This window comes from Taurulus bubalis (genome assembly GCF_910589615.1).
Source record: "Taurulus bubalis genome assembly, chromosome: 4".
NCBI lineage: Eukaryota > Metazoa > Chordata > Actinopteri > Perciformes > Cottidae > Taurulus > Taurulus bubalis.
Genome location: NC_136592.1, coordinates 17,494,540 through 17,508,409, shown reverse-complemented (window position 1 = coordinate 17,508,409; position 13,870 = coordinate 17,494,540). Strand labels below are relative to the sequence as shown.

The window sequence follows — 13,870 nt, the reverse complement described above, 5'->3', positions numbered from 1 at the left end:
GGGAATCACATGACAAAACTGTATCTGGTTTAAAATGTAACTATTCTTCCTTCTTCAAAGTGTTACAATACATTTTGCTGCTTAAAGTTGGGGAACTAGGTTTATAAATTGCTGTAATCCCTATGACATTTATCTGATGTGAATATAAACACCCTCAAATATAAGATGAATCCCAGCACTTCATAGTCATTATTTAATTACAAAGTCAATATGCCAAAGTACTTACTGTATATGCCCATTCTCTATCTATCATTACACACTATACAGGGTTGGGATGGATTCCCAGCATGCACTTGGCGAGAGGTATTATACCCCCTGGACAGGTTCCCAGTCTGTCACGGGGCTAACAGATAGATAGACAATAATACATTTTTTTTATTAATAATACACTTTTTTTTTCAGTTTTCCAATTCCAGCATCATCAGCACCAATATCATCTTCATGATCATTGATTTTTCTTCCGAATCAAATTATAGGCGAGACACCACGTGCAACAAAAATCGATCAATTTGTGCTTCTGTGTGGAGTCTGTGTGGAATTAGCATCAGGTTTAGAAAAGCATTAGCCTATTGCTCAGTAAATGACTAGCGCTGCCTTTTACATGTAGAGGATTTTGTGCACTCAAATGGAGCAGATCAGAGTTGTTGTTTTTCTGAGAGCTGTAAGGTCACAAGGTAACGAGACTAAGAATATTGACTTAAGCTGCCTCCAAGAAACATTTGACCGTGCATCATTTCATAAATGATAATCTTACGTTATTTAAATATTTGTAAAATTAAGGAGTGGGAGTCATTCATTTAATACAAGGAATCTAAAAAGGATGTTTTTTAGATACTTTGTTAGTACTGTTACTCACTGTTGTGTTGTTATGTAATGTGTCTGAAGTGCCCCCTTTTGTGACGTCAAGTTTGCAAGGTTGCCGATGTAATGATTGATGTTATTGAATTTTCCGATATTGTGTCAATATTCCGCTTTCTCTTTATTTCTCAAAAGCGGGTTTTTATTTTGTGTGTAATTCATTGCACATCTTTAAGTGGCTGTGTTTACGTATTGTGTGCTGATATTTCTAGATAATTAATTGTAGCTTAATTAAATTCTCCCACTTCCCATTGAAAGCTTTGATTATTAAAAATGCACAAAGTTGCATTTGCTCTTGCAAATGTGTGAACATGAAGTGCAGGACATCTGGATGTTTATCATCCTGCCATTTACACAGTCCTTCTGAAATTGCATGAGCATAAAGAAGAGAATTTACAGCATTTACAGAAGATACTCCGTCGTAAACAGACAGAGTGCAATTCTAGACTGCACGTCATTAAGCGCAGAGTGTGTCTGAAGTTGCAAAAGGGCTTGCTCTCTCTTTTTGGAAAATATGCACTGTTCAAAACAAGTAAACTACAAAAAAATAATGAATTTCCTTTTCTCTGTCTTTCTATAGCGCCTTGCGGAGGACAGCATGGTGGATCGGAAGGAGTTGTTTTGTCTCCAAACTATCCTCTCAACTACACCACAAGACAGACCTGCTCCTACTACATCACTGTGTCCACACAGTTTGGTAAATTTATAAATGATCACACCAAACATTCTTACAATGGGTTTATAATTGAATCACCACGTCAAAAAGCTACTTGATATATTTGTACCCCCTCTTACCCCTTCATCTTCTTTAGTGGTATTTGGTCAGTTTGCTGTTTTCCAGACAGCAATGAATGACTCTGTGGAGCTGTTTGATGGAGCCAATGAGAATGCTCGATTGCTCAGCTCCCTGGCTGGGTCACATTCAGGTGAGTCTCCTATTAGCTGATTTTAGTGTCAGACATGGTTGCTTTCTTTATTTTTGTGACTTAAAATACTTTTTTCAAAAGCTGCCATTCAGTTGTTATGTTGTAATGTTTCCCATTTAAGATTTTTTTTGTGAATCTTTGAAAGAGAAAAATAATAAATTTGTTTCACAGAAAGCAGCACTTGGGGGCTGTATAACACCGCACCAGTGGTCGTTATCACACTTTATTTGACAGTGATGTATTTCATGAAAATCCATTATGGGTTATCTTTACAAGAAGAAATCAGCAGTGGAATGCGTCTCACTGGGGCCCTACATTATAGAGTAGCACTGAAACTCCTTAACACAATCCTCTCTGGGTTTCCTTATCCTCTAAGTTTGAGTCATCCAAGCATGCAACATTTTGAGTCACTACACAGCATGAATTGGGATTCAGAGATGAGGCAAAATCTATGGAGATGAAATAAAGAATGGAATGTGATTCCAAATTGGTTACATAGTTGTTGGCAAAATGTGATCTCATTACCTCAGAGTTACGTGTTCTTCTGTTGTGTATCATGCTGCAGGGAAATCTCTCTGGAATTGACATTTTGTTTCTTTCTGTAGAAATCATGGCTTTTAATATGTTTTCTTTGTAATGTGTATTAATGTGTGTGCTTGAAGAATTATGAGCTGTTTAAAAACGGTTATTCAAATGATGGAGTACGATAGAGCTTGATGATAAAAACATGAATCAAAAGAGAGGAACAACAAATATATCTACATTGATATGATAGGCCCAAAGAGCATTTCTTTCTATTTTCACACTAAGGTACACGTTTCTTTTTCTATGCTCTTTCCTTCATGGAGTGGATCAGTGATCTTATTTCAACATCATATTAATGAGGAGGATTTGACAGTTTTCTGTTTGGCTAAATGTAGCTGCACATTATGCAAATTATTTTGTTCCAACTACTATCCATCTAAGTTAGTTAAAAGGAAAGAGGCCAGTTTATGTAATATAGAATCGGGGCTTATTCCTTCAAGTTAATTTGGGTTGGGAATTCCCCTTTTGGCTAAAACTGGCAGCAAAGAATGAAACACACCAGGCGCTACAAAATAATGTTAGCTGCATGATTACCCTATCCCACATGCACACACACACATACACACAGGCAAACAGCTTTGCAGCACATTGTTCCAGCTAACTGACTGATTATCCTGACACACAAACATATGAACAAACATGCACGCATACCCAACTTACACATGCACACACATCCCGACACAGCTAATGATGGTTCTAAATGTCAGCCACACCAGACCATGTTTTCTTTCTCATTTCTCATTGTTACTTCGTTTGTTTGTGTATATGTGTGTTGATATACATCTCTGTGTGTATGAGCCTGTGAGTTGGTGTGTGTGTTTTTTCTTACATTCTTATTCTTACGAGTACCACATTTTACCAGTGAAAGGGGAGAAACCTCTCCTTGAATGTAAAACAGTACTGTTTAATGTATGGTTATGACTCCGTGAAGATTTATGTTTCCGAGTGTATGTGTTCATATAATTGTATGTTTGTTATTGTCTCAATTGTCTACAAATTTGTTAAGAAAAACAAATGTATGTATGTATATATATATATATATATATATATATATATATATATATATATATATATATATATATATATATATATATAATTGCTGTTAAATTATGTTTTTTCATGAACATTCATTTTGTGATTAATTATTTGTGCCAGGAGAGACATTGCCATTGGCAACTTCCAATCAGATCATGCTGCGGTTCAATGCTAAAAGTGGCCAATCAGCTCGAGGCTTTCACTTCGTCTATCAAGGTAACTCTCAATCTGTTTGTCTCTTTTGCTCACATAAATACACTCACCCACAGTAAAATGTGCAAGTCTCTCATCCGATTACTATATTTCTAATGTGCATGACTTCTTTCTTTTAATTACCATCATCATTGTAGCTGTTCCTCGCACCAGTGACAGTCAGTGCAGTTCAGTGCCAGAGCCTCGGTACGGCAGGCGGCTCAGTTCAGAGTTCTCAGCTGGCTCTGTAGTCCGGTTTGAGTGCAGTCCAGGGTATCTACTGAAAGGATCCAGTGCTATCTGGTGCCAGGCTGTGCCAGGTGCCCTCGCACAATGGAATGCAACAACACCAACCTGCATCGGTAAGGCTGAGTGCGGCTAAAATGAAAACACTATGTACCAACATATAAAGTGAGAAATACGTCCTTTCTGTGAATATTCCAGTACTGGGATTTTGACATTGATAAAAAACTAAATGTATATGCCTGTGTGAAATCTCTCTCTGCTGAGAGCAGGCCTTTTGCAAACAGCTTCAACTGTCACCTCAGTTTATACTTTAAATAATGTTTATCATGTTTTCCCTCTCTGGCTCCCTGTAGTGGTAATTTTGAACACCATATTGTCCCAGGGTATGCAGAGCAATATTCCAACAACCTGTCTATCTGTTAGCTGTTTAGTTAATACACTTTGCCAATAAATTCATATTTTATGTCTCCATTCTAGTTCCCTGCAGTGGCAATTTGACTGAACGACGTGGTACAATACTGTCTCCTGGCTATCCTGAACCCTATCCAAACAGTCTCAACTGTCTGTGGAGGATCCATGTCAGTGAAGGGGCTGGGATACAGGTACAGACATCTATACACATGTAAATACATATGGAATATAGAAGACGCACATAAACTCAGAGTTTGTCATGCTTATTTATTTGTTTGTTATTTAGATCCAAGTGATGACGTTTGCTACTGAGCACAACTGGGACTCTCTGGAGATCTACGATGGAGGAGACATGACAGCTCCTAAATTAGGGTCATTTTCTGGTATGACAATATGCACACACACACACACACACACACACACACACACACACACACACACACACACACACACACACACACACACACACACAAAGTGTGCAAAGACACTCATGCACACAAACACTCCAGAGATCTATGATGGATAAGCTATGACAACTCCAAAACTATAGATACATATACACACACACAAACACAAGATCTATGATGAATGAGATATGACAGTCTTGAACTATAAATACACACACATACAGCATACACTGGAGGTATGATGTATGAGTTGTATTATCCAAAAACATGATATATATCTTAAATAAATAATACATGTCTGAAAAGACTTAGAATTCATCCGATTTCCAGGTAGTCAGTGAAAGGAAGAGAAGAAAGGAGGAAGGGAAGGTAGGGAAGAGTTTCACTGCGAGGGTGAGTGAAGCGTGGAAGAAAAAAGGAGAGGAAGAAGACAGAGAGGGATAAAAAATGATCTAACCTTTTCCAATTTCCCAGCGGAGTTTCCCCCTGTGACCTGCCCCAAGCACATACTTGTCACACACCTATCACACATAAAAAATGCCGCCCATAGGGCAACACACGCACGTACACGCACATACCTACACCTACACAAGTGGCTGTGCCCTTCTTAAGAAAGCACACCAGGTAGCTGCCCACTATAACCACAGAGGTATGATGTTGGCCTCTGAGAAGCTTCACTGGGGCGGATGAGGGTTGCTTCACATAAAGACACCATAATGCTAGCTGTTCATGGGGGGCCAAGGGTCCTTCACCTTCTCTACGCATACTGTTGCTGCTGGTCTTGGGATTTAAACAATACTTATGGTCAAAATCTTCCTTGGTGAAAAAGCATCAGCATCTATTTTAACATAATTTCTCAATGTATGCCCATTGTTGTCTCACACAAATGTGTATGCTATGTTTTTATATTCGGTCTCATGTTTATCTCTGTCTTTTCCAGGAACAACTGCTCCTGCCCTCCTTAACTCAACGTCCAATCAGCTCCTTCTGCACTTTCAGAGCGACATCAGTGTGGTGGCAGCAGGTTTTCACCTCGAATACAAGAGTAAGTTAAAGCTTAGATTTAAAGATAGACAGACAGACAGAAATGGTAGATTGATCGAAATAAAAAAAATAGATTATACTACTGGGGAGGAACAACTCAGTAGTGATTATTGGTTGACTTCTTATCAGAATCCACAAATGCGCACAAACTCGCAGACATACTTGAGCACAAACACACACATCACTGAAGCCCAAACTTCAACATGAAATAACAAGAGTCAGTGACCTGAACTAGTACTGCCGGAAAGCATACACACAGTGACTGAGACCCAAATTGGAGCACACACACCGAGAGGCAAACACATAGACTCAGACACGTACATACACATACACAAGTGCTTTTGCTTGTGTCCTACATGCACATAGTAAGAAAAAAAGGCACATACACACACAAATGTGTAGACAGGCAAAGGTATAGGCATGGATATTAACATCATGCATTTTTTCCACACAGACACACCTGTCAGGGCACGGTTGTGCTTTTCAGTCCTTTGTAGTTGTTTTAGCTTAGAATCACTTCTAGATCAAGGAACATGTCCCCGTTTGTGAGTATGAGAGCATTGGTGTGTGTGTGTGTGTGCAGGTGAGTGCCTGTAGGCATGCAACATACATTCACTAATAATGAAAGCCTGGAAGAAAGGTCTCTTTTAGGGACAGTTCATCATGTCTATTTCATTGCGGTCTCTCATCTTTTAAGTGTGTTTTTTTTACTGGATGTGCCAGATCCTTGTGTTACACTTGAATTTTAACTTCTTGTACAATGTCCTAAATAACCATCAGATGGAAATGGTACTCCTTGTGGGTCAAGCCCATAGACTATATATATAAGAAATGGCCGTTATGAAGTCTCGAGTTCAGTATGTATCTTGCAACTAGAAGTGACTCGATAAGATCGAGCTAAATTAAACCTGATGCTGAATAAGGCATTTTCTGGCGATCAAAACAGCTACAGTGAACTTTCTTTAACTAAAAACACACTGGGAAAGGAGCATCATGCTGTATTGAAGACAGCTTGTAACTAGCGATTGATACCATAAACTCATGTTTACAATGTATACTGAGGTAATAAATCAAGTGAGAAGAAAGGTAATTTTCTCATAGACTTCTGTGCAGTTGGACTTCTTTTTGCAGCCCGAGGAGTCGCCCCCTGTTGGCAATTTGAAGGAATACACTTCCACATTGGCTTCACTTAAGACACAGAGATTGTTGTCAGTAGTATGTTTCAGCATCAATTTATATAATATATATATAATTATATATATTTGGGTGGAACTGTGCTGGCAGGAAGGTTGGGAGTAGAGGTCTTCATGGGTACTCTCAGTGCTTCGTAACCAGGAGTCAACTTGAGACCCGAGTCAGGCTTGAGCTCAAATTATATTTGGTCTAATTAGATCTTGTAGGTCCTTGGTCTGTGTGCCACTATGTGTATCTGAGCATATGTGTAAATAATCCTTACGTATGTTAGTCAAAAACACTAAGTTGCTGAGAACTGAAGTTTTTCCAAGTACACTTGGAAAAATATATCTTCCGCCATAAGAGCTCTTGCAGGACTCAGATGGTGGTTTTGCTTATCTCAAAATGAGTGCCAACACATCTGGAGCAGAATTTGTTCCAGGTTTGCCTAAGAGGTTCTTAACAGGAGGTCTCGCCACAGACAGAGCTTTTAACTTTTTCCATTAAACACAAAGTTTTGCCAACATTAGTCAACTTACCTTTTCAATAGGGGACAAGAACAGAGACACCAAGTTATTATTTGCAAAAGAATTGTTCATGCATATGCTGTTTTTCTTTGCAAAGACTCTTGTAAAAACACATCTTACAACTCCAAAAAGATTCCGAGAATTTTAAATCAATAGACTTTTGTTAATAATTTTCTCTTTATGGTCCTTGAATTCACAACAATGATTGTCAACTCTATAACATACAAATAGTGTGACTGTTTCTGACACATTGTGCTACGAACAGATTGTTTTACTTTACTGTCTGTTTCCTATGTTTTCTGTAGAAGCAGGAACAATACGACCACCCGAGCATCTAAAAATCCTCCTTGTCAGTTTTGTAGTAATGTGGTAGCTTGTACAAGTGGACGCAATTGTCTGCTGAGGACACATGAATGATCGTGGTGATGATGTTCTCATTGTTTTAAGCTGACTAAAGGGCCTTTCATCTGAAGGATAGAGTAAGACGTCTCTCTCCCTCGTCTGTCCTCAAATAAAGCGAAACAGAAGTATAGTAAATCATGTCAGTAAGACTTAATTGCTAACGCTGTCTAGTTGTAGTCCAGTGGCCCTTGTGGGAAGGTTTGTGGTATTGTCAGCATTTTACAAAGCATCACAGCTCTGTCATAACCAGGGAAAAGAGGGAGCAGTTTGCGAGCACACACACACACACACACACACACGCGCACACACACACACACACACACACACACACACACACACACACACACACACACACACACACACACACACACACACACATAGTGAGAGAGAGATGGTCAGCCAAATGGAATAGTTTCATTGATCAGTTGTAATGTCAGCCTGCTGATGCTCTGCCTAATAACACACTGTGTGTGTATGGTTGTGTGTGTCTCCAAGTTACAGTTTCATGCAGCTTTTTCACATACGTTCGATCTAATAAAAGTCTCCCTCATCCCTCGCAGCAGGCACACACTCATGTAACAGTCAGTCATGCACAGTGGGGCTGGGCCACCTAGATTTGTGTGTGTGTGTGCGTTTGCTTGTGTGTCTGGTCTTGTTGGTTCATTATCCACCTTCCTACCAGCAAAACGATGTGATCTCACTGAGCTCACACACACACGTACACACACACACTCCCACACACACACGCACGCACACACACACACACACACACACACACACACACACACACACACACACACACACACACACACACACACACATTCATGCCTCTCCCCGTCTTTCACTCTTTATTCCTCTTCCACCCCTTTGTTGCCATGGTAACCGCTCGAGGGCAGTCTCCTGCGGGAGTTTCCATGTGAAACACACAAGCAGACTCACACACATGTACACACAGATACTGATGCTACTTGATGAAGGGCTGGCTGCTGTCAAACTTATTAAGGATGTGTTTAACCTTTATCGGGGTGGGAATACACAACCAAAATAATTGTATTTTTAGGTCCATTTTCAGAGGCTGTTGTCAACACTGACAACGTACAAACTTTTTTAATATATTAGCCGTCAGTTCATAAAAAGGCTCTTTCGGACTTAAGACCATTTGTAAACATTAGTTCTTCATCACATTCATCTAAATATTGTAATTTTCTCCTCTGAGTTTAAAAACTTGTATTGATAAATACTGAAGCAACGAAAACAAAGAGAGTAAAGGAGATAACTTATTTTGTTGTCATTGTTGTGTAATATATATAATTGTTGTTGTTGTGGGTCATAATAGGTTTGACGGTCAAGACGGCAATGTGGGATTAGCTGTCTAGCTCAAAGAGATGATCATATCATAGTTTCTTTATTTTTCCACATCTGGCTCAAGTCATTTGTCCAGAGTCCACCTAAGCCAAGCTATGCTTACATAGAAAACCTAACAAATAATAGTAAGTACATAGTTAATTATGTTTATGTTCTGCTTTTTCTTTTGTAGCTGTTGGTCTCACTACTTGTCCAGAGCCAATGATACCAGCCAATGGCATTAAAGCAGGGGACAGATATATGGTCAATGAGGTGGTGGCATTCACCTGTGAACCAGGGTACACATTACAGGTAATGAAAACAGACACACAAACTCACCTATAAACAAATGTATTAATACATACATGTAAATGGTGACATACTGATTGTACATAGTTAACTACTGCTTTTTTTGTTGGTTAGGCTGGAATTAATTGGACGGAACATTTTATTTTCAAATGTTGTTTAATAAATGCAGTACATACTGGGAGGCTAAATTGATTACGGACATAGACTGCGGTCATTAATGATAAGCAAGCATGCAATAAAATGAAATGTACACATTCACTGCTTTTTGACTTTTGTTAAATACATTCCAAAATGATTGTCATGTTCTTAGATTAAGTAAAAAATAATCAAATTCCCAATCTTAGAAAATGTTAAGATTTGCACACTTTTCTCTGCCTCATTATGTTACTTATTTTTCTCTACTTTACTCATGCTTTCAGGGCCACTCGCACATTTCCTGCATGCCTGGGACTGTGCGTCGATGGAATTACCCACCTCCTCTTTGCATAGGTAACACATACACACACTCTGCTCTGTTGGCTAAATTGTGTTTTGAAAGATTGATCCAATGGGGGGAAAAATGTGTCCTTCATGTGTGAATTTCACATTGAATTTATAGAATTGCACAGCAAAGTGACAGAAGTGTTTCAGTCGATCAAAGTGAGCATGCCACCGTCTAAAACAAAAATGTCCATTTTTAGGGTAATACAAAATAATTTACTTGAAGTCAATTCATTACATGTGTGTGGAATTCCTAAGATGCACAACACATAATTATGTAAAATAGCAATATGTATGTTACAAGAACAAAGTCAGTTAATAAGAATATTATCTTTTGAAGTTAAAACTTGATGCATGTCAGGAAACGCAGTTTATTTTATATAAAGACTTGATAGTTGTCGAGACTAATCTGGCAGTTGAATATTGTGTAAAATGACACGTCATCCACTCACAGTAACATATTACAGGAATATTATGTATTGATCAAATAAATAGATAACAGTAATAACAAAATGATGAAGTGTAGTTCTTATGATTCAATTTGTGTATTTATTGTTTTAACCTTGGAATAAGATTTGTTGAAGTGTGCAAGTTCTTACAGTAAATGATCAATACAGCTGCTGGATATAAACAGAATGTTGTACCTTGTGCTGAAAGCCAAGGCTTCCAAACTTCTGCAATAGAGTTAAGGGACCTTGATTACATCGATGTGTCTGTTTGGTGAAAACTTGCAGCAGGTCTGGGAAGCCACTTCTAGTTCGATTCAACCTTGACATGTCAGGACTAACTAAAATCAGCCCTGCCTCAGCCCCTTTCAGTCTGTGTCAAATCCAGCATTTCCGATTTCACTCGCGTCAACAAATCATGTCTAGTCTCTGTCAATAGAAGGGTGTCCCATAATAATGTGTCATACGTATTTAAAATATATGTCTGCCCCATTGGTTCTCAAGTGTTTAGAGAAACAATGTATGCATGTTTCTTTCTGTATTATCAGTTGCTGATTGCATCAAGTCCATAACCCTAAACATTAGACCCTTATATTTTTTTAATAATGTAATATTAGAAAACATTTTCAATTAAACATACACCCAGTGATCACTTTATTTGGTACGCATGTACAATCCAAAATATCTATTTGTATCATCTACTGTTTTTGTGATTTTACCAATTCTTTGTCAGATAGGTATTCATGTATGTTTTAGGGTTGAGGTCATAGTTAATGTTTATCTTGCACATTAATATTCATAATGTGTATGTAGAAAGAGAGGATAGAAAATAAGAAACACCTCTCAATATAATTCAGTCCAACACCCCTTTTAACTATGACCTCAGTAACAAAGCTGAACATTTTGCACTCTATAAATGTAGAATTTTTAGCAAATGTATTAGATTGTACAAGTGTACCTAATAAAGTGCCTACTATGTTTCAATATTGACACTACAAATCCCACTTTACCCGTGGCCCGGTGCTCAAACCCTGTGGTTGCTGCATGCTGCTGTGGTGTAACCTTCTTTCTGTGAAGCCAAAGACAATAAAGTGTTGCTTTCTACTGTGATTTCTACTGTACATTGGTCATGCATTGCCTGTTTTAACAATGTTTATGCTGTGTTCTTGTCATCAGCTCGTTGCGGCGGGGTGTTGTCAGAGATGAGTGGTGTCATCCTCAGTCCAGGTTTCCCTGGCAACTACCCCGGCAACCTGGACTGCACCTGGCAAATCACCCTGCCAACTGGATATGGTAAATATTACGGAATAGAGGAGCATTTCTTAAAAGAATGTGTGACTATTTGGGAAACACAGACCTTCTTTTTTAGCATAAACTCTGCAGTAGCAACACATGATTTATTGAAAGGCTGAAACACAGTGTGTGCTTTTAATGATTACAATCACTGATGGTTTGAATAGATTACATTTTAGAAAAGGATAATAGTATACTCAAATTACAACAAAACAGCTTTGTTGTCATTGTCTCAGATAACAAAATTACAGTTGTATCTTTGGTGCAGGATATTAAAATATGAAAGTAATAATATACAAGTACCAAATAAAAATATGGAGTTGTGTGGAATGATGTAAACTTACTGTACTTGGTCTCTATGCATACAACATATCTTTACGGTGTATACACACTCTGAAAGTTTTGGCCACGTACTGTATATGGCATGCAATTAAAGATCCTATCAGGTATCAAATCTGTGATCTGATATATCGTTATTGTATATAGTCTATTATAATCTCTGTTTGTATTCTAGGAGCCCATATTCAGTTTCAAAACTTCTCTTCTGAAGACAACCATGACTTCCTAGAGGTCAGGGCTGGACCACAGCACAGCTCTGCTCTTATTGGACAGTTTACTGGCTCGCAGATTCCACCACCTTTGCTGAGCACTACCCACCTCACGATCATCCACTTCTACAGTGACCACTCAGAAAACAGGCCAGGGTTCAAACTGGCCTACCAGGGTGGGTTCACGTGTGATTTTTTACTTTTGACCGATGACTGCAGACACAAATATCCCACAAGCCCTGAGGTATTACTGCAGGCGTTTCCATTTGAAAGCAGACCCTCAAGGGACACTGAGAAAACAGACCTGTTTTCAAAATGAGCCAACTGTTTAGTTTGGGAACACAAATTGGTTGCTTGAATGATTTAGAAAAAAGAAATGGTCTGCTAAAATGTTCTAAATAAATTAACACCCAAACCTAGTTGCCAAATTACAAAGCCTTCACAACTCCAAGAAATGAAGGGCAGGATGAAAAAACGTATTGCTGAGAGGTTTTGAGCTTTGATCCGTGGATGAGTCATGCTAAAGACTTAAAAAACCTTGTGGCTTTCCTCTCATCATTAAAAGAGATGGATTGTTAGTAAGCCTCTGTGAGAGACTGGCATCTTGTCCAGCAGGCTTTACTTGTAGCCCTGAGTGCTTCACTTCAAAGACACAAGCGATGCACTATGGGCCTATACGCCAACATAAATAGAACAAGGCTTGCTAACTTCCACATAAGCTAACCCACATGTACATGCATGAAATAATGTTTCCCTTTTTACTCCCAATTTGCAATGACCAAGTCCTCTACCACTGTAGCTCTTCCACTGTTGGTGCGTGACGCTTATGGACATGTTTCCTGACGTAAAGTTGCACCAGATGCTTTTTTTTCCGATACACACAGATTCATGATGCTACCCTCAGTTATGTTGAATAATAGCACTGGTATCGCTCCAGTCTGGGTGGAAGCTTTCACTCCTGCACTTTTCTCCCCTTGTATCGATGACACAAACTCAGGTTTTTTACTCAAGGCCTCGGAGGTAAAGGGTTCAATAGGCTGAATGTCCATGTGCTCATCTGCAAAACCCCAGTGAATAAGTCCCAAAAAAATCAATAGAAGGTACCCTCACAGTGATGTTTTGATCCAAACATTGCTAATAAGATCTTACGGGAGCCCTGATACCATTTTTAGTGTATGGCACTGTGACATTGCTTCTTCTTGATTGTAGTTTCACTGCTGCAAGTACTCCCACGACCACATTGACAACCATTGGCTTACATTTGCCATATTATCACTAGTAGCCTTTTCCCTCCCTGGCATATCTATATCATCTCACATTCCTTCCCCTTGAGGCTGCTTTCACATGAGCCCTCTACATCTGTCACCATTTGTTTATCTGCTCCTTCTGTACTTCCACAATGTCCAGTTAGTTTTGTCAATATTTGTTTACCCATCGGTATCTAAGAGTCCCATGGGATGTTAGTTTTGAAATTTTTGAGCATCCCTTGTGGCATCTCTCATCTGGACTTTAACATATACAGCAACCAGGTGTTCGTGTACACATCCTGCCTCTTGATTGTGTTGTATGCACTTCTCTCCTACATCTTAGATCCTGCATGTCAGACAGTCTGCATACATGTGCCAGATAACTGTAGGATATCAG

General features: G+C 38.9%; 1 protein-coding gene across 1 annotated transcript in view; it reads left to right on the top strand.

Moving 5' to 3' along the window:
* The window catches only part of LOC306735565 (CUB and sushi domain-containing protein 1-like), a gene marked incomplete at both ends in the record, with an annotated part of 394,295 nt that overhangs the window by 320,066 nt on the left and 60,359 nt on the right, over positions 1 to 13,870 (top strand). The window contains 11 exons of the mRNA XM_079217050.1: positions 1,439 to 1,555; positions 1,671 to 1,784; positions 3,525 to 3,620; positions 3,755 to 3,958; positions 4,320 to 4,444; positions 4,540 to 4,636; positions 5,601 to 5,705; positions 9,344 to 9,462; positions 9,879 to 9,948; positions 11,562 to 11,678; positions 12,193 to 12,402. Of these exons, the coding sequence (XP_079073176.1) occupies positions 1,439 to 1,555; positions 1,671 to 1,784; positions 3,525 to 3,620; positions 3,755 to 3,958; positions 4,320 to 4,444; positions 4,540 to 4,636; positions 5,601 to 5,705; positions 9,344 to 9,462; positions 9,879 to 9,948; positions 11,562 to 11,678; positions 12,193 to 12,402 (1,374 nt within the window). The remainder of the gene's footprint in view (positions 1 to 1,438; positions 1,556 to 1,670; positions 1,785 to 3,524; positions 3,621 to 3,754; positions 3,959 to 4,319; positions 4,445 to 4,539; positions 4,637 to 5,600; positions 5,706 to 9,343; positions 9,463 to 9,878; positions 9,949 to 11,561; positions 11,679 to 12,192; positions 12,403 to 13,870) is intronic.